This window comes from Etheostoma cragini, chromosome 17 (genome assembly GCF_013103735.1).
Source record: "Etheostoma cragini isolate CJK2018 chromosome 17, CSU_Ecrag_1.0, whole genome shotgun sequence".
Lineage (NCBI taxonomy): Eukaryota > Metazoa > Chordata > Actinopteri > Perciformes > Percidae > Etheostoma > Etheostoma cragini.
In genome coordinates, this window is record NC_048423.1 from 16,124,550 (window position 1) to 16,143,237 (window position 18,688).

The 18,688-nt window shown below is 38.2% G+C and overlaps 1 protein-coding gene across 2 annotated transcripts; it reads left to right on the forward strand.

The window, feature by feature from the left end:
• Nucleotides 1-683: 683 nt before the first annotated feature.
• tasp1 (taspase, threonine aspartase, 1) lies at nt 684-18,082 on the forward strand. Of its 2 annotated transcripts, XR_004660206.1 has the most exons (14): nt 684-895; nt 1,579-1,783; nt 1,990-2,057; nt 3,711-3,779; nt 4,788-4,908; nt 6,044-6,128; nt 6,204-6,283; nt 6,372-6,478; nt 8,500-8,619; nt 10,620-10,698; nt 14,859-14,969; nt 16,537-16,644; nt 16,841-17,017; nt 17,919-17,992. XR_004660206.1 is itself a non-coding variant. In XM_034898806.1 (13 exons), exons 2-13 carry the CDS (start codon nt 1,621-1,623, stop codon nt 18,065-18,067), a joined length of 1,260 nt encoding a protein of 419 aa, XP_034754697.1. In that variant the 5' UTR covers nt 684-895; nt 1,579-1,620; the 3' UTR covers nt 18,068-18,082. The 2 variants fall into 2 exon arrangements, 1 of the variants encoding a protein (XP_034754697.1); XM_034898806.1 differs by lacking the exon at nt 16,841-17,017 and having other exon boundaries at nt 17,919-18,082.
• The last annotated feature ends 606 nt before the right edge of the window (nt 18,083-18,688 follow it).

The following is an 18,688-nucleotide window of genomic DNA, read 5'->3' on the forward strand; positions in this document are numbered from 1 at the left end:
TTATAGAGAAAACAGCATCATTGTGGAATTGTTTTGCTGCTGTAAGACCTAAACTTGCACCAAAAATATCTCTTGAGCAAAAGAGGGTTTCTGATTGAAGATTCTCCGTTGTCTAACCAGACAGACAACTCATAATGTAGCCCAAGAATGTGCAGCAAAACAAAAAATCCTGATTTAATCAGAAGCATTAATAATGACACAAACTTTGAAAAAGTGCGAGATGTTCCAACACAGTGTAAAATAGATGCTAGTGCCTTTCTCAGACTGTTGGGTCAGCAAGATGTCCAATTTTTCACATGTAGAATCATATTGATCATAATATTATTTCGTGTTTTGTCAAATGTTTCAACAATGATGCAGTCCTCTCATCCAGTCAAACTTCACTATAAACCTAGGACATTATAGCTCATTAATTAAATAGTAAAAATGTCAAATCCCCAAAAAAACAAAAGTCTTAAGTTCATTTTTGTTTTCAGCCTACTTAACAACTTGGTGCATTGATGACGATTCTCATCAGCTGCAAGTTGTAATATTAACAAAAGAATTTATATTCTTGTTTATGTATTTTGTGAATACATGTCAGCTGGGGAAAAAAACATTTGCAACTGCATTTTATTCAATTTTCCTCCAACTTTTATTTTGTACAGCTTCATCCACGTGTGCGATTGTTTGCACTGAACGAACTTCCCTAGCAACGTGTATGTGAACCAGGAAGTACTTTCTGTATGCTCTAGCTCTAGCCTAGCTGCGGTTAGCACAGAGGAGTGAAAGTGACTGCACGCAAAGTTTGTCTCGGTTAGATTTATGAGTCCATCTACCGTCCATGTGTATTTAACACATGTCAGGCAACGTCGTGGTTAGCCGCCAGTTCTGTCGCTGGAGATGAGTGAAAGTTGTAAGTTGAGATTGTTTTGTTGGTGTGCAGGCGAGCTGTTAGCTAGCTACAAGCTAACGAAATAAAATGGACTGTTAGCTTGACTTGAATTAACTTTATTAAAGTAACGTTAGTGTTTTTTACTTAATGAAAGTAAAAAAGGCACATAACACAAACTAAATGACGTTTGTTTTTTAACGCAAATTGCAAACTGACATGCGTGACGATACATTAACAGCAGGGGCTGTTTGGAAAACGTCAAGTTAGGTTAACGGGATGGGGGACAGCTTGATGTTATGTGCAAGTTTTGATTCGTAGCCTTTGGGTCTGGCCTATTGATGGCATGTTTTAGATAACGTTAGTTAGTTACGTGTTTGTACTCGGTTGTTATTTGTTCTCTACCACTGTCAGTGGTTTGACAGTACTAACTGAATGAATAGTGATTAATGGATGTGCTGTAAAGACTGAGAATGTGCAGAATCATTACCACATAATTCACTGTCGGTGGAACAAGCTTCTGCTGTAGTGTTAATACAAGTTTCGAGCCCTCTTTGTACCAGTGCATTTGTGGTCTCGTGGTACGTAGCTGAGAGCCATGCTCCATGCTGCTTTGCAAGAGGCTCTTTACATCTGTATTATCCATTGAAAACCTTGTCCTGTATTATCCCTGAATGACAATGTATGTATTTATTTTCCTGTCACAGGTGTGCCATGAAAATGATTTTCTTAACACTGTCCGATAAGCCATGATAGGCTTATCAAGTTATGCAGGGGTTATGGAAAGTCTAATGAATTCTGCTGAAGAGCAGCAACCCTCCACTCCCCTGGCCAACTCGTGGTCCCAAATACAGGAATCAAGCAAGAATCAAACGCCAAAATGTGTTGGTGGATTTGTTTTAGTTCATGCAGGTAAGTGCACACACTATAATTAACAAGTAGAATTAAGAGGTTATTAGAAATAAAGAGGAAGCATAATAAGTAAACATGATTATAGGCATTTGAACATGATCCATCATGCACTGAAACATTAAACCTCCCAATACAGTTTTCTGCTTGAGGAGGTCAACTTTAATCATTTTATGAATGGTCAATTGTTTTTCCCTATTTGCTTTCAGGAGCAGGATACCATTCTGAATCCAAGGCCAAGGAGTACAAGCATGTGTGTAAAAGAGCCTGCCAGCGAGTATGTTTATTTTACTGCTATTACTATAGTAAAATGTGTGTTTGTGTGCAAACATAACCTTGTACTGTTTGTACACAAAACTTTGTTATTCTTAATGGAATGCTTCTAAATGTATGTTTTAATGTAGATAATTTGGCACTTCACAGTATTAAATCTGTTAACAAGTTTCTGAATGTTTAGCAACAGACACAATTGATATTGATCATCCAGTAGCATTTGAGGGCTTTTCCTTAGGTGCCTTGCCAAACATATTTCATTACTTTGTGGTAATGTCTGAAGTCTCTCTAAAAAAGTCCCTTGGGTCCCTTGTTTCAAGCCATTCTAGTGTAGTATAGAAAGCCTGCAGGAAGACTCAGCTTGATTTGTGCCTGTTCTCATAAATATTCAACAAGCTAAGCTGCTTGACTCTGATTGGCTAGCCAGTGAGAGCCTAGCTATCAGCATCCTTTACCCATCACAATGGGCGAGCTCATGAATAGTAATGAGCTCAGGCAACATAACGTCAGACTGACCAGCTTTTGTAGTTGGCCTGATTTCTCCACTTATTTCTTTTCCGTGGCTAAAGCTGACAGAGGACGTAGCATTCATTTTCACCTTTAAGACATAACCCAAACACATATGGACCTATTTCAAGTAAAAACGGTTTTGTGTGACAGGGCCCCTTTAAAGAATAGCGCAATTTTGCAATTTAATGTAATTTCAGTTAAAAATATTCCAAATATGTTCGTATTGACAACATCTTACTTCAAAAGAAGGCTTTCATCAATATTTAGCCAGTCTAGTTTTACTTGCTATCACTCTAAAATTCAGTTGGTTTTGACATTTTGGTTAACTAAAATTTGCTAAATACTGAGTAAACTTCCCTCTACTACATGTTTGTGCACACATGCATCCTGTTGTTGTTCTATCAATTGATCTCATGTCTTTAGAAAGTCTATAGAGTAACCTTGTTTGATCAGTAAGATATTGGGATTTTCTCCTAAACTTCCTTAGAGTTTTTTTCTTAGAGAACAGCTGTCATTCCTCGTATAATCAGTGGGATTCCAATCTGTGTTTTGGAAGTATCCCTCAAGTACTTTGACATTCTTGTTTTGAAGTTATTCCAGTTTTAATTTGGCTGTATTAAGATCATTTTGCAGTTGGAATGGAAGTCTTTGTTCTTTGGCACTCGAAGCAGGTTCTTCAAGAATGTTCTTGTATTTGGTTTCATTCATTGTTCCTTCCATCTGTACTACTGAAAAACAACCTCAGGCTGCTGCCATCATTCTTGATTTACAATAGAAATGGTGTTAGATGGGTGATGAGCTGTGCCCATTTTCATCTGGATGTAATGCCTTTTCCCTTTTCTTACACACACACACACACACACACACGCACACGCACACACACACACACACACACACACACACACACACTCACACACAAGGCAAACTTAATTCAATCCAGGATCCTTATTGCATGTTTTATGCTGATCTTTACTCTAGTTTCTGTCCCTACTGTAGTTTCTGTCCCTATCCTATCATAGAGTTTCGTAACTGACTTAGATGAAGGTAGACCATGAAAGTAATCTACAATGCTGAAATGGGTTTATTTGATGTTTTGACTGGAAAGCTGTTGCACTTTCAACAAGGTATATCCATCTGTCTTTTTCAGGCTGTGGACCGACTCAAAGCCGGCGCACTTGCAGTGGAAGCAGTGGCCGCAGCTTTGGTTGAACTTGAGGTTGGTTGATTTTAATAATAATAATAATAATAATAAATAGAATTTGTATAGCACTTTTCCCAAGCTCAAAGTCGCTTAACAAAGTAGAAACAGTGTTAAAAAAAAAAAAACTAAGGATAGGCAGAACAGAAAAGATGGGTCTTCAGACGGGACTGAAAAATGGTGACGGACTCAGAGATGCGGATCTCATGGGGGAGGGAGTTCCACAGCCTGGGAGCTGCCCTGGAAAAGGCTCTGTTCCCAAAACTGCGGAGCTTTGACTTGGGGACATAGAGGAGACCGGCTGAGGTGGATCTGAGGGACCATGAAGGTTGGTAGGGGGAGAGGGGGACAGTGAGGTATGACGAGGCAAGGTGGTGTATGGCTTTGAAAGTGATGACCAGGATTTTGTATGTGATCCGATGAGAGATGGGAAGCCAGTGTAGCTGTTTTAGGACCGGAGTGATGTGGTGCCAGGATGTGGAGCGGGTGATGAGTTGTGCAGCTGAGTTCTGAACCAAGTGGAGCCTTTTGATGGAGGTGGAGCTGATGCCGAGGAGTAGTGAGTTGCAGTAGTCAAGTCGTGAGGAGATGAAGGCATGAATAAGTCTTTCTGTAGCAGAGGGAGTGATATATATTTATATATATATATATATATATATATTTTTTTTTTGGTTCTTGTTAAATATTTATTATGGCCTTGCTTTAAACCTCCTCCTGTATTCAATTTTCTAGGAGTAGTATTGTTTACAAGTAAATAAAGTTTCATAAATAAAGTAAATTCAGCAGGGTCATTTTATAAGCTGCTGATATAAAAAGTTAGGATTACAGTAGAAATTGACTTTTGTCTTGTTAAAAAATATTTCCATTGTACAATGACTTTGGACCACAAGAAAGACTGACCCTTTTTTATTATTTGAACTATATTATACAAAAGAATGACTTTCCTTCAAGATATTAACATTGACAATCTGTTTCAATGCAAGTATAGTTTTATTCTAGACTGTGCATGTTTTTAATTGTTCTCAGGACTCTCCTTTTACAAATGCCGGCATGGGCTCCAACCTTAACTTGTCAGGGGAAATTGAATGTGATGCGAGTATCATGGATGGGAAGTCGCTGCATTATGGTGCTGTAGGGGCTATAAGTGGTGAGTTATTACACATGTATTGATATTGATGTAATATTGCTGTGTTGTTGTGGCACTAAAGTTCAGTCCCCTAAAAGTAATGGCTGTGAGTCTGTCATGTGTTTTACTGATTTACTTTTAACCATGTCAGAGTTTTTTAGAGGTTCATAAACAACGCGGGATCACCCAATTTTTACCCAAAGAACGACCCAAGAAACACTGTTAAAGGTGCAAAAACGAAACCAATGGCATGCGTTTTATTTAGGCTACAACATTTTTGTCACATACAGAAAACATCTCCTCACTATCTCTTAGCTGCCTCTCCGCTGAACACACTGTAAAAAAATACCAACAAAAACTAACTTTGTTATGGTTTGTGGGGCAGGTTGGCGCAGTTGGTTTTTGTTGCGGTTTGTGGAGCCTGGGCTGTCTACAGAGACCACATTTTTTTTTACTGTGTGTTTAGGGGACAGGCAGCTAGCGGATAGTGAGGAGATAGCAGATGGTGAGGAGGTTGGCTGTATGTGACAAATGTAGGCTACAAATGTGTGACATTGTTTGCGGCACCTATTTTTTTTTAAATCTTTTTTTTTTGTTAAGGTTATTTTTTGGGGCTTTTCCCTTTTATTGACAGTGTATAGACATGAAAGGGGGAGAGAGATGGGGGATGATACGCAGCAAAGGCCCACGGGCCGGATTCAAGCCCGGGCCGCTGCAGGACTCAGCCAACATGGGGCAAATGCTCTTACTGGGTGAGCTAAAGGCCACCCCGGAGCACCTTTTATTATGTACACATTCTCAGAGAGTTTTCCTTGAAGGCTTGAAAAGCAATTTTTTATTTTTTTAAAAAACAGCCCAAGGGTGAAAGCTGGCAAGTTCAGTCCAAAAGACAATGATTGCTTTTATTACTATCTCTGCATCATTTAACAGTTAACATAATATGTGCATGATGAATGAAACTTTGTTCGCTTAGATAAAAGTGTATACCTGCCAACGCTTGTTTATTATAAGGTTTAGTGAATAGACTTAAAACAACCCAGCATTCATAAGTGTGCTTGTGTAACACTGGCATAATTGTATCTGGATTTGTTTTTACTGTAATAAAATAACACAGAATGAATTGTTAGCTCTGTTATGATTCTCACTTCTCCTTCAGGTATTAAGAACCCGGTCTTGGTTGCTAACCGTCTACTGAGTGAAGCACAGAAAGGGAAACTATCAGCTGGGAGAATACCACCCTGGTGATTATAATATTAATTAATCAATGTTACATTAACGTGACTATAGCAACGTGTTAATTTGTTTAATTTTGTCAGCTTTTTAGTGGGGCGAGGAGCACATGATTGGGCAGTCAGCCATGGAATACCACCATGCCCTTCAGAGAAAATGGCCAGCAGTGAGTCTTGTTGCACTGATTATTATATACTTGATCTAAGAAATTAATGTTCTGTAGCTGCAAAACTGACACAAAACTCCTCACACAGAGTTTAGTTTATCTGCGTACAAGAGGAACAAGCGAAAGATGGCGCTAGCAGAAAGAATTGACACAGGACATAATCAGGCGAAGAAAAGACGACAATCAAGTGGAAATGTAAGTACCATGTTATCAGTTAAAATAAGATAAACAGTAGCTTATTTTAATGGCATCAAGTTAATTCTTTCTTAGCTGCACCACTTGAGTCAGAATGGATCCACCACTAACTACTGATTTTATAGTAGTATTCCTCACAGCGAACATCCTGTTTTTTTTCCGTCTTAATCCCACAGATGCTATAAGGGGTTGAGATCTAACCATCTGACCAGGGGCATCATTTGCCATAAACAAATAGCAAATAGCAGGATATTGGCCAAATCTGGCCTACCATTGAATTCTTAAATTTTCCCTAATTGGCCAACATTAAAATATTATACAAGGTTTAAAAATCTATTGATGATAAAAAAAATGTATGTAAATTATCAAATAATTATCAATACCCTTTTGAAAAGCCCACTCTACAGACTCCAAACCCTACAGATATGCACGGGGACATTTGGCATCAAACTAAAATTTAAAAAAGGCAGGAATCATTGAGCAGAATATGGTGTTTAATACAACAAAGGAAATTCACAAAGACATCAAGATATGTTCTGCCAGTTATGATCTCACATTCTCACAGGGTCATTAAAGGAAATGTCATTACCGGGTTGCACAGAGGGTTCCAGGAAACGATTAAAGTGTTGACAAGTGTTAGCGCAAAGTTTCAGTGCAACTGGAGGTTGTCTTAATGATGAGCTGAGTAGAAAGCACTTAAGAGTCGACTCATTCTGCCTTTCTGTTCTAAAGTCAGTCGCAATGGCAGCAACCCAGAACAGGGTGGGAGAGTGTATCTTGGTTTAGATGTGAATTGTGTTGTGGAGTAAACGTGTGAACGGCCACAGCCCGATATGCTTCATTGGACCTTTTTAAACACCATTATTTTTTATTTAGTTCAGTTACATCCATCCTCCGTATTAATGATATATTCACAAAAGAAAAGACTAACAACTAAGATGGACTGTTTTTTGACTTACGTAAGATGTGATTGACTTTGTGTCAAATGGCTTGTTAGTCTAATAGGAGGTTATGGTTTGAGTTGCCCTCTGTTCACATTCATCTCTTACATGTTTCCACAAAACAGCTTGACCTATTAAAGATTAAGATGTGACCATTTCTGATTTGAACATGCAGTAACTGGTACTCAGACTGTGACTGTTCACATGCATGCCATTGTCAGTCTTAGGTTGCTTTTTTAGGTTTTACGGGAATTTGGCATCAACCTTGCCTCTAAATTGTTTTTTATATAAATATAAACAGTTAAATTAGCAGGAAATAACTTCTTTTTGGACTAAGGATGGCAATTAGAGTCTTATAGGTTCAACAAAAAGCATTATCGTAGCAGGTCTGGTTTAGATTTTTATACACAGTGTTCATTTAATGCAATAAAATCTTTTTCTAAATTCTTTTTTTTCTTGTGCAAAATAGACACCTGTCACATGATGGTTTATAGTTGCAGTGTTGTTAAGGAAAATGTAAAGCATTTCAATATAATTCTAAAGATGCCCTTATGTCTTACAGTCATTATTTACTGTGGATTCTTTTAATTTAAGGAATGACAGGATAGTCTTTGGCTCTGGTTCGTTTTGGCATCGAAAGTCCGGAGACAGGAATGATTTAGGAGAGCATGAGAAACACTAGTCTTTTTTTACTCTGCTGTTCAGTTACACTCTTCCGTTTTTGGTAGGAGTGGAGCTCTGATCATGTATCATAATGCCATTTTGCACATTTACCCTGTAGAACTCTATTTATCATGAAGTCTGAGTCAGGATGATTCACAAACAGATCCCTTCCAAAGCAAACTGCAATCAGGAAAGAAAAACAGCTGATTTGAAATCACAACAGCACATTTTTAATGAAATATGAAGGGCAGGGAAGAGTGATTCATATATGCATGCATTACATTGTTAATTTTGGAAATGTCCCTAGTCAAAGATGATGGCTCTGCTTCAGAATGTGAATGTTTGGATTTCTCCTCCTTTTACGTTGACTGAAATGAGAACCATTCTCATGTGACTGCTCTCCTTACTGTGATGTAGGAAAATGGTTCAGGGTGCCTCGACACAGTGGGAGCCGTTGTGATAGACCTGGAAGGGAATGTAGCTGCAGCGGTGTCCAGTGGAGGTCTGGCCATGAAACATCCTGGCAGGGTTGGCCAGGTAATCAGGCCGCCTCCTTTTTTTTCTCTGTTCATGTCTTTACCCACAAAACTTCTTTAAAGGGGACATAAGCTGATTTTCAGGTTTACAATTGTCTTTTAGGGTTCTACAAGAACCTGTTTACATGCATTAATGTTAAAAAAAATTACACCATCTTTCTCATTCTGTCAGTCTGAATATACCTGTATTTACCCTCTGTCTATAAAGCTCCGGTCTAGTGCCTGTCTCTTTAAGCCCCCCTCCTGAAAAAGCCCAGTCTGCCCTGATTGGTCAGTTTTACACAACTGTGATTTTGGCATCTCTGCACAGTCATTGCAGACGGGGAGTGACTGTAATCACACTGTAGCTTCGCTTTCTATCTATTTATTTTGTATAGTTGTTACATTACAACCATGCAGAAGTCCTGAAGGCTTGTTTAAAGGCACAGTTTCTGAACACGGGCTGTGTGTACAGTAGTTCTCTATGAATTGACCATTTTGATACTTTCACAGTATTTATACATAACTTTGACCTGCTTTATAAGACAACAACAAGACATGTAAATCTCACTTTTCACAATCTTGGACCTTTAAATAATCCGTACAAAATTTGAAAAGTTTGTGTCAAGCCTTTTATTTGAGACGGCAATTATTAGAGGCCTTGTGTCCTTTTCCGAGAAATAGTTTAGTACGATAATGTAGAAGATCTATTTTATATAGTATACACCTACATGTAGTTTGTTTCATATTTTAATGATAAGCATCTTGTAATAGTAGCAGCAGTGAAATAAAAACGGCTTTTTTAATTTTTATTATCTGAATCGAATGTGGGCCACCACCTAAACCAGGTTATTTATTACTCAACTCATTTTCTCTACGATGCAGTCTCACTGTTCTTGAAACTGGTCATTTTTACCCCAAAAGCTATGAAAACATTTAGTCCGTTTAATCCACCCTGCCTCCAACCTCCGTTTGACTGTCTCTGTCTTCAGAATCAGCTGTTTGTCTGTTGGCAGCAGCTCGTGGGGTGTTGAGAGGACAGCAGCTAGCCAATGCACCAGGCTGACAGACAGCAGAAACTTACTGGACAATAATATTTTTTATATAGGCTATTCAAATGAAATGCATCAAGCTGTTCGGTGAGACAGACAGACATCAAAAATGTCAATGGAAAGATGTATTTGCTGGATCTGTTAACAAGCAATATCTTGCCAACACATTAACCGTTAATGACTTCATAAGGCGACAGTGTGCCACGGCTGTGTGTTTTCCATATGTTATGCCCTCCAGTGGCCAAAAATGAACTCAATCCAGCTTTAGAAAAACTGAAAGCAGCAGATAAGAGTTGTTAGCAAGCAGCTGTTACTAATTAAGCCCTTCATCAGTCTGCTCCCTCCTTTTGTTTCTAACTTTTGTGTTAATTTGGCAATCCTGCTGTTTGATAGAGCTTCTTAATGCAGGTAGTCAAAAATTAATGGGTTGACCTTCTACAGTAGAATTTGCTCTGATCAACCTCATGTCCTGTGCCCCTTTTATTTTTTTTTGATATAATGCAAACTCAAAAATGTCCAGTAAAACATTTCTGTTCTGTAAGTCTTTTACTTTGAGGCAGCTACAAGAAGTTATCAGTTTATATGAACGGCAGCAGCACACAGGAAAACGACAATTTAACAACGGGGACAGCACAGAATGAATGAATCAGTAGGATTTACTGCATTGACCTCATCAACACTATCACTGACTGTTTAAAAACCCGAAGCTCAGATCAATAGAATTGGGAGTACAGTAGGCATATGGCACATTCTTCTAGTGTAGTTAATAATGTGGAAATGTAAATAAGGCTGAAATGACCATCCCAGCTTGCAGTGTAAGTTTTAAAATCTTGTAGTCAGGTATGAGCATGCCTTACTCAAAGTTATTATTTGAGATTTTTGCAATACTTTCAAAACAGAATTTTAAAACTAAAAAAAAAAGCAGAACTTATTTTCATCTAAAATGTCCTCTTATCCTCTCTTTTCTCAGGCTGCCCATTATGGATGTGGCTGCTGGGCTGAAAATGCCTGTAGTATGAACTCTCACTCTACAGCAGTGAGTACCTCAGGTATACCACAGCACACTCTTTACTACGTACTTAGCAGTTGTGGATATGTGTGTTTGCATGCATGTACTGTAGCCTGCCTTTTGTGTTGGAGATGATATGAATCCGAGACAGATATTTGATGTGTGCCTCTTATTTATGCCCCGATGATTCAAATTTCAAAAAGCCTGATAATACTTTCCGATGACCTCCAACCATTCCTGCCGAGTGACTCTCATCAGTCACTTCTTCCGCTGATTGAGTCATCATTCTCTGCTCTCTGTTAGTCAGCTGCATGCCAGGTGCAGTGCAAAGCTCTTTTGGATTTGCAGTGACATTTGACATGGGAAACCTGCTGTCGATATGATGAGGAGAACTGCTGGGAGTGCAGCAGAAAGATGATACATTTGAAAAACTTCAAGTGCAATTATCTAGATTAAGATCTTAACTTTTGCTGGTCCACTAATTGTATTAATTTAAACCCCATGCAAATTTTGCAGTACTATATTCCTAGTATCAAAATGTTAGGATAAACGGATTATTTGCTACCTCTGAAACACTTTGTGCCGTGTAAACAATTTATAGTTGTCACCTACTGCTTGTCATTCTTCCTTCCTTTCTTTTTACTTTTTAACTCGCAGTTAACAAGTCATCAAGGTTAAAGGTTTGACAGTCAACAATGCTGTCAAAATCAAAATTCAATCATAGAAAGACTGCATTAGATAAGTATCTTTAACACTAAGTACAACATTATACATTTTAGACTTTTATCAGCCTCATGAAAATAACCTAAAATGTCTAGATAAATTCACAACTACAAGAGACAATTAAGCAAATTCTGAGTACATTTAATACTCTGCTTTGGGACTTTTGACACTTTTAAACAAAAGAATTATCTGAACAGTGAAGCAAGCCATTAGCTGCTTATAATAATAAATCCAAAACATAAATTTACCCCTGCTTATTTAGAGGATCTTAAAGCAACACTAGACCACGTCCGGATGCACTGGCTCTTCAGGGTTTTAACTAATACAGAGAGTCAACTGGACAAATACATGCTTCTCTTTTCAGGACCAAACTGCCATTTCAAAAACAAGTAGCATTTTCTTGAACGTATTACACAACGTAATATGGTTCTGTTGAACCATGTTTTAGTGTTTTCCAAAAATGAGAGTGCTGCCTCCTTTAAGCTGAAAGCAACATTGTTGGTTGTGAGCTGTATTGTTTAGAATGTGAGGCAGAGGCAATATTTGTCCATTTCTTTAAGATGTGTAGACGTCTGCAACATAGCTTCTGGGGAACATTAAAGCCTTTTGATGTGAATCTGCAGCGTAATGCATCCGAGTGCAGACAAGCTGATTCCATCAGACAGGCTGAAGCTTGATTTATATGTACTTGGAGCACTTGAGATAGCCTGCATTTTGCCCCGCCGAGTCTCGTCTGAATATGTTATCACCAGCAATCAGTGGGACATTTCTGGGAGTTTAAGAAAAAAAACAGTTATAATGAGTCAAAACAATTCTTTGGACTGACTGTAATTTTAACTACAGTTCTGAAAACCAAATACAGTATCTGCTACAGTATGTAAGCTTCTGTCTGGCAATTCTGAAATTTTCTGGCACATTTCATTGAAACAAAAAATAAAACGCAACCTTTTTTTATAGCACTCCTAAGTTTTTTATGACTTTATCTGCTGTTCTTGACAGTAGATGAATAGTAGATGTTAGCTCTGTATGCATTTTCCTGTCTTCCTATATTGTGGCTTTGCCTTTGATGTTACTTTTAAAAAAGCTTTTCCTTATGGGTATGGAGAACATAATGTGTGTTCCAGTATAACACCTGTTTTTAATTTTCCGAACATGAAAGGCATTCTTATAAAAAGAAACAGAAAAACAATCATTTTTTCATTCTGACTCGAGGAGCATGGTTGATACTCTATATGTCACTCTTTCCTCTCTTTTACCTCACCACCACTTTGCCCTCCCACCCCCTCCATTCTAGTCCATTTTGTCATATGCGGCTCATGCTATTCTTTGTTTTATATGCGTGGACTTGCTTTGTCTGGCCTTCACTTGCTGCTGTGGCCCATGAGAGAACAGAACTTCACTATTTGCTCTTGCTTCTGTTGGCTGTCACGTACAGTGTCTCCTAGTTGGCCTCTTTCTTTTTACACTTCTCTTCTGTTGAATTGCTTTAATCTGGGCATCTTGCTGCTGTTCCCGCTCAACCGTGTTTGTGCTTCCAAAATATCCAGTTCCCCTGGGACAGAGCAGTTTACGTTAAACACAGTAAACGGTACAAAAGGCACATTACCTGGCCAATCTGACGTTCTGCTCTCATTCAAAAAGAACTTTGAATTGCTCCAGGCATCTGGTCACCACAGTTACCGATCTGCATTCAGTTTTGTTGTAGTTACCTGAGATTTTATGAGTCCTTCATTTGTGTTTACAGCAACAACAAGGCTATGTTATTCAGTCTTTATGCAGTTTACAGGAGATTTTGCCAGATGTTTTGATTTCACTTTTAGATTTCTTGTCTTTCTTTCTGATTGTGGGCACAATTCACAATTGAGAAAGTTTTTTTGTATGCATTCAATATCTGTCTTTTTCTTGAACAGAAACATATTGGTTTTAGTAATAGTCTTTTAAGCAGTACGTAGCATATTATCTAAGGTATAAACCCCCCCCACACCTACTATGTTTTGACTTGGAAGTGTTAAAGGAGAAGGCATTTAGCCATTTGAAGGAACATGCTGTTTGTTGAAATAGGGCTCATCAGGGTCTCCCCTAGCTGTTGATAGGTGGGCCAATGCATTTTTTGTCTCAATGCATACATTGTTTTAGTCCGGTGCAACACTGGCAGCGCCGTCGCTAGTTAGCTTGGCGTAGTGAATGGAATCCTATGTTGGCGGTTAGCATGTTGTGAGTCAAAGTGAGCCCCCAAAAAAAGAAGACTAACCTAATTACTTCTTATTGCCTGCGTATTCACCACGAGTACACATAGCTATGCAGATATTGATTTGGGACTATATTGGGTAGAAGCAAAGTCAAAGCACTGTCATAGTTTGTAGTTTATTTGAACATGTAAAACATTAAAATAAAAAATACACATACAGTGTGTGTGTGTGTGTGTGTGTGTGTGTGTATATATATATATATATAAAAATATAAATTACAGATAAACAAGGTTGTCTACTTTGCAGCACAATCTTCCAAAATGATTTAAATGATAGTAAATGATACTCTTAATATGCATTGCTATGTGTACTAGTTGTGAACACGCAGGTTACAAGAAGTAATTAGTTTTTTTTTTTTTGAGAGCGTGATAAGTCCTATTTCAACAACCTGTGGCGTGTTCCTTTTAAACCTAAATGGGAAAATCATCTTACAAAAATACATGTGAGATACTAAGATGTTAATTTGTGTTTAATGTTAATTTAGAAACCTATCAACAGAAAATGTATACATAAATGGGTCATGGCGATACATGTAATATGCATGCATGCAAGCACATACTGCAGTGAGCAGAGCAGTTAACAGAAGTGGAATTAATACTGGTTGTCGTTTCAAATTACCAGACCAGCTGGGAATCTGTGTAGGGGAAACGTAATGAGAACCACATACCCTCCTTCAGCAATTACAGTCAGTGTGCCCTTGAGCAAGCCAGCTGTACTTGGCAGCCCCTAGGCGATGTGATTGTTACGTACCTGCAACATTAAAGTGTAAAGTCATCACGTTGCTGAGAATGTGCGGAAATTACTGCAGTAGCCCCAAATGTTTTGGAAAGTAAATCCTTTTAATTTCGCAATCATTTCCAGTTTGTAATTTATTAACCAGATATATTGGGAAACTGGGATCTTTTTAAGAAGTTATGAATATAAAAGCATAGTATTACAAATGGTAATCAGGAAATGCTTGTACATACGGATCACTTCAAAACTCACATAAACCTCAAGATGGGAAAATTTCACAATGTGATTAATACGTAAAAAAGTCAGATTTTTTTTTTTTTTATGTGCCTTGCATTCTTTGACCTAAGTGGTTTGTACTACATGTGCTTCAACTATCTCAAAGGGAACTCACTGGAGACCTTGTGCAATTCTGATTGAAGGCGGGCATGCAAGAAAGAAATGCTTTAATGCAAGTGAATGAGACAGGTTCAGCTGTGTCTGTCTTTTTTGCCAGGCTGTGGAGAGCATCTGATTCGCACCATGCTGGCACGGGAATGCTCTGCTGCCATGCAGTCTGAAGATGCCCATCAAGCACTGCTGGAAGCTATGCAAAACAAGTTCATCAGTGAGTCACCCACATGCAGCCTGACTCCCACTACTTTCCATACACACAGATTTGTTTGTCAAGACTGTGTTTTTGCGAGAAACACAATTATGCACTGAGATAATTAGGCTAACAAACAAATGTTGCATAACATAAGGAATGAGCTAACAACTGGAATAATAGAATCGGAAGAGACAGCTTTTGATTTATGGATCGTTTTCGTTCACTCTTAACAGGCGGCCACAGATAATTTTGGAAGACACAATTGTTTTGTTAAAAGTTCATGTGAAGATGTAATTTCGTTGCCATATTCTCAGAAGTGGTCATTTTTTTAGAAGGTCTTGTTAACGGTTTGCTGCGCCTGTGAATGACCGCTGGGACAGCTCAGAGGAGACATGTGGTGGTTTCTGCCTTGTTTTGGCCTTCTTTTAAAGTCCGTCCCAGTTTGGCTTTGTCACGTCCATCTGTAACACCAAGACGTTTGGACGGGCTGGATGAAGTCAATTTGAAGTTAATTATTCTGCTGTTTCCTTTCAAGATGCACATTAAGTCAAAACAAAGCTCCATAAATCCTGCCTTAGCAAGAGCAATGATGACAGTGTCTGTGATGTGGAGGCCTCTCACTCAACTTTCATGATACATTTGTCTGGTTCTCTATATAGATTATCTTTAAACTCAACACATCAGTATTTGTAGATCTTTTTGTGTAATACAGTACTTTCATTGTAGACCCACATAAATATGCACACTCAAAAATAGTTAATCCCATTAATTTTATATTATTTTATTGTTCTGTTAAAATAATTGTAACCATATAGACAATAATTAAACTGCTCTCATGTTTACAACATGCAAAGATGTCAGTGTTATTATGAAGTGTTTAACTAAATGTACAACAAAAACCTGGATTTTGTGTGAATGTTGTCCAAGCTGCGCTCAAAAGTGTTAAAGTTTTATAGAGTGAGGAAAACATTACGGCACGGAACCAAAATCGGCAGGAAACGCAACAAAGAAACAACAGCATGCCGACGCAAACATGTTTTCATCAAATGCACTAATGGGACTTGTTGTTCTACGTCCTGTTACTGTGTTGAGACATTTCAAAACACGCTGTAGCTTTTTTTTTTTTTTTTGTTCTTTTCCAACTGAGCCCTTTTTTCTTTTATTGCTCCACATTGATCAGCCAGTCCATTTATATCCAATATATGTAATATAATTTATACACAACACCTCATTCAAGTTTGCCTCTTTTGAATTCAGGAAACAAGAGAGGTTATCTTTCCACACAATTTACCTAAAGTTCTTTGATAGTTTTGTAGCTGGTGTTTTTAGTTTTTAGGTAAATATTGTGGTACAGGAGTGTTTACAATGAAATATTTGGTTATTGAACAGCCTGCTACATATAATAAATCCATCTCATTAATGCTTAATTAAACAAAAGCAATTATTTCATGTGTTATCCTTGGTTCAATGTGTTAGAGTGGAAAACTAAGTATACATCAGACTTTGTTAATTGAGAATCCCCCCCCCCCTCATGTTTATGCCTTGTTAAGTCATCACAAGTGTGGTGTTTTCTCTATGTGTCCAGGCTCACCCTTTCTGGCCGGTGAAGATCGTGTTTTGGGTGGAGTCATTGTCTTGCGCTGCTGCAGATGTGTGGAACCTCCGCCGTCACAAAATATTCAGGGTATACTGGGTAAGACATTAATCATTTCAAGAATGATCACCCTCCAACCTAGGCGCCACAGCTTATGGTAGGCAGAGATTTGGCTGTTAATATTTAAAAATCCATCATCGGATAAATGGGAGCAGGGGGAGGAGGCGCTGTGGCTTTGGGTGGACTGTGTTTTCATTTGCACAATCAGTCTCTGGTTTCACACCCTTCATCTCAGATTCAAACCGAGACCTCCCACTATGGCATCAACAGCTAATCTTCAGACAAGTGGAGGCCCTCTGACTACTCCAGTTTGGTTGATTGTATTGGTGGGTCTGGTTTCTCTACCTGGAGCTTCTGGGAATGATCCTTCTTTTGCAAAGCTTTATCATCATGGAATTTAACTCAATCAGAGGTCTTTCCAAACGTTTAGCCCATATGGGTTTAGCCCCTATATAGGTTTGTATGTTACCCTTTTCGGTAATTTTAACATGATGTATATCGAACCCTCAGTTCAAAAGAAACCATTGGTTGACAAAGTAGAGCAGATGGTTCTCCATTCCATGTAGGAGGGATTACATCTTGATTTAAAAATAAACATAATGGCACATGACTAGTGAAGTGCTATTTATGTTATACAGTATGTCAGCTTAACTAATAAAATGCTGCAAAGTACCACTTACACACTGATGTACTGGCCCTGTTTGATGCCGTTTTTATGGACCGTAGCCCATGTGCAGGGTGTGGACTACCTCAGATTACTGTGGACTGCAAACGGCTCTTTGTTGATTTACAAGAATAAACAGTATGTCAGCCACAACCTATGGGTGCTGTAATGTCTTCTCTATGTCACAAGTTCTACCTTCCTCTGCAGTTATGTCACAACTACAAGTCATATATGTGTAACGATAACGGGTACGGTCAGAGTTTACCGCAGTTCAACACGCTGAAACACCTGCCAAAAGGTTTCCTCTGGCAGATTGAAAGACTTTATTTGGGTTCATTATTATGTGACTTATTAATTATGAAACCTTAAGTTTAGTTCTCTCCGCACACCCTAGTTTTGTCCCTGGTCTTTTGATATTTATACTGTTACATTTATGTCTGTCTCGCATTGCCAGACCTTTCTCCACAGTGATGTGGAGTAAGGTCTACCACCATAGGAGAAAAAAACGCTGTGGGTTGTTAATCACAATTGGACTAACTTCATTCTGTACTACTGTTGATCCAGGCTACATTTATATCAATATTTATTTTTAATTGATTTTCTTATTTTCACTGTGTAATTAACCTATTGCATCTGTGTGTTTTCACAGTGGAGTTTCTATGGAGTCACACCACAGAGAGCATGTGTGTTGGCTACATGTCTGCCCAAGATAGCAAAGCAAAGGTGAGCTTCCCAGTTAGCTTGACAAGTCTGTCTTTCAATGAGTTTCAATTAAAATTTGGTTATATAGAAACATAATCATCCTAACCTCATTAACAAAACTTTAAGACTGCTGATGTAGTTACAACTACGCATTTGACTTTTATTAATATTGTTTTACATCATATTGATGTTAATTAGAAGAAATCATTAAAACAAAGGATTCGTTTTGAGTGCTGTGGCAGAATTTTAATAACAATAAGTTGTATTGAGTCACATGAAATAATTGCTAGCTCACCTGCCAATATCAAAACTGTGACTGATACGCTATGGATTTAAAATGGGAATGATGAAAGAAAATAGAAAAAAGCCAGTTTGTGATAGGAGTTGAATTCAACTAGCTTCTAGACTTGTTTTATAACAAAAGTCCGAGTTTATGCTAATCTGAAAAGAAGTTGCTGCTAATATGTTGTGCCTTTTGGATTATGGGACTAAAATTCTTTGCAGAGCTCTTTTAAGTGAACATTAAATTTACAATTTTGTTGAGGTTCTGTGATCTTCCTCCAGGACCTTAACTTTTTAAAAATCAATAAAAAATAGCAAAACCCCTCAGTACATTAATTATGTGATATGTCATTGTGACGTGTTAAGCAACACGACTTAATGCTCTGGTCTCTTGGCTCTAAATGGACTCTCAGCTCGGACTGATTTGTTTGGCTA

Excerpts from the sequence above, each read along its gene's own strand:
- tasp1 (XM_034898806.1), top strand. The coding sequence starts at position 1,621 with ATGATAGGCTTATCAAGTTATGCAGGGGTTATGGAAAGTCTAATGAAT. Across the intron at positions 6,129-6,203 it reads GCTGGGAGAATACCACCCTG|CTTTTTAGTGGGGCGAGGAG; the intron begins GTGATTATAATA and ends TAATTTTGTCAG. Across the intron at positions 6,284-6,371 it reads TTCAGAGAAAATGGCCAGCA|AGTTTAGTTTATCTGCGTAC; the intron begins GTGAGTCTTGTT and ends CTCCTCACACAG.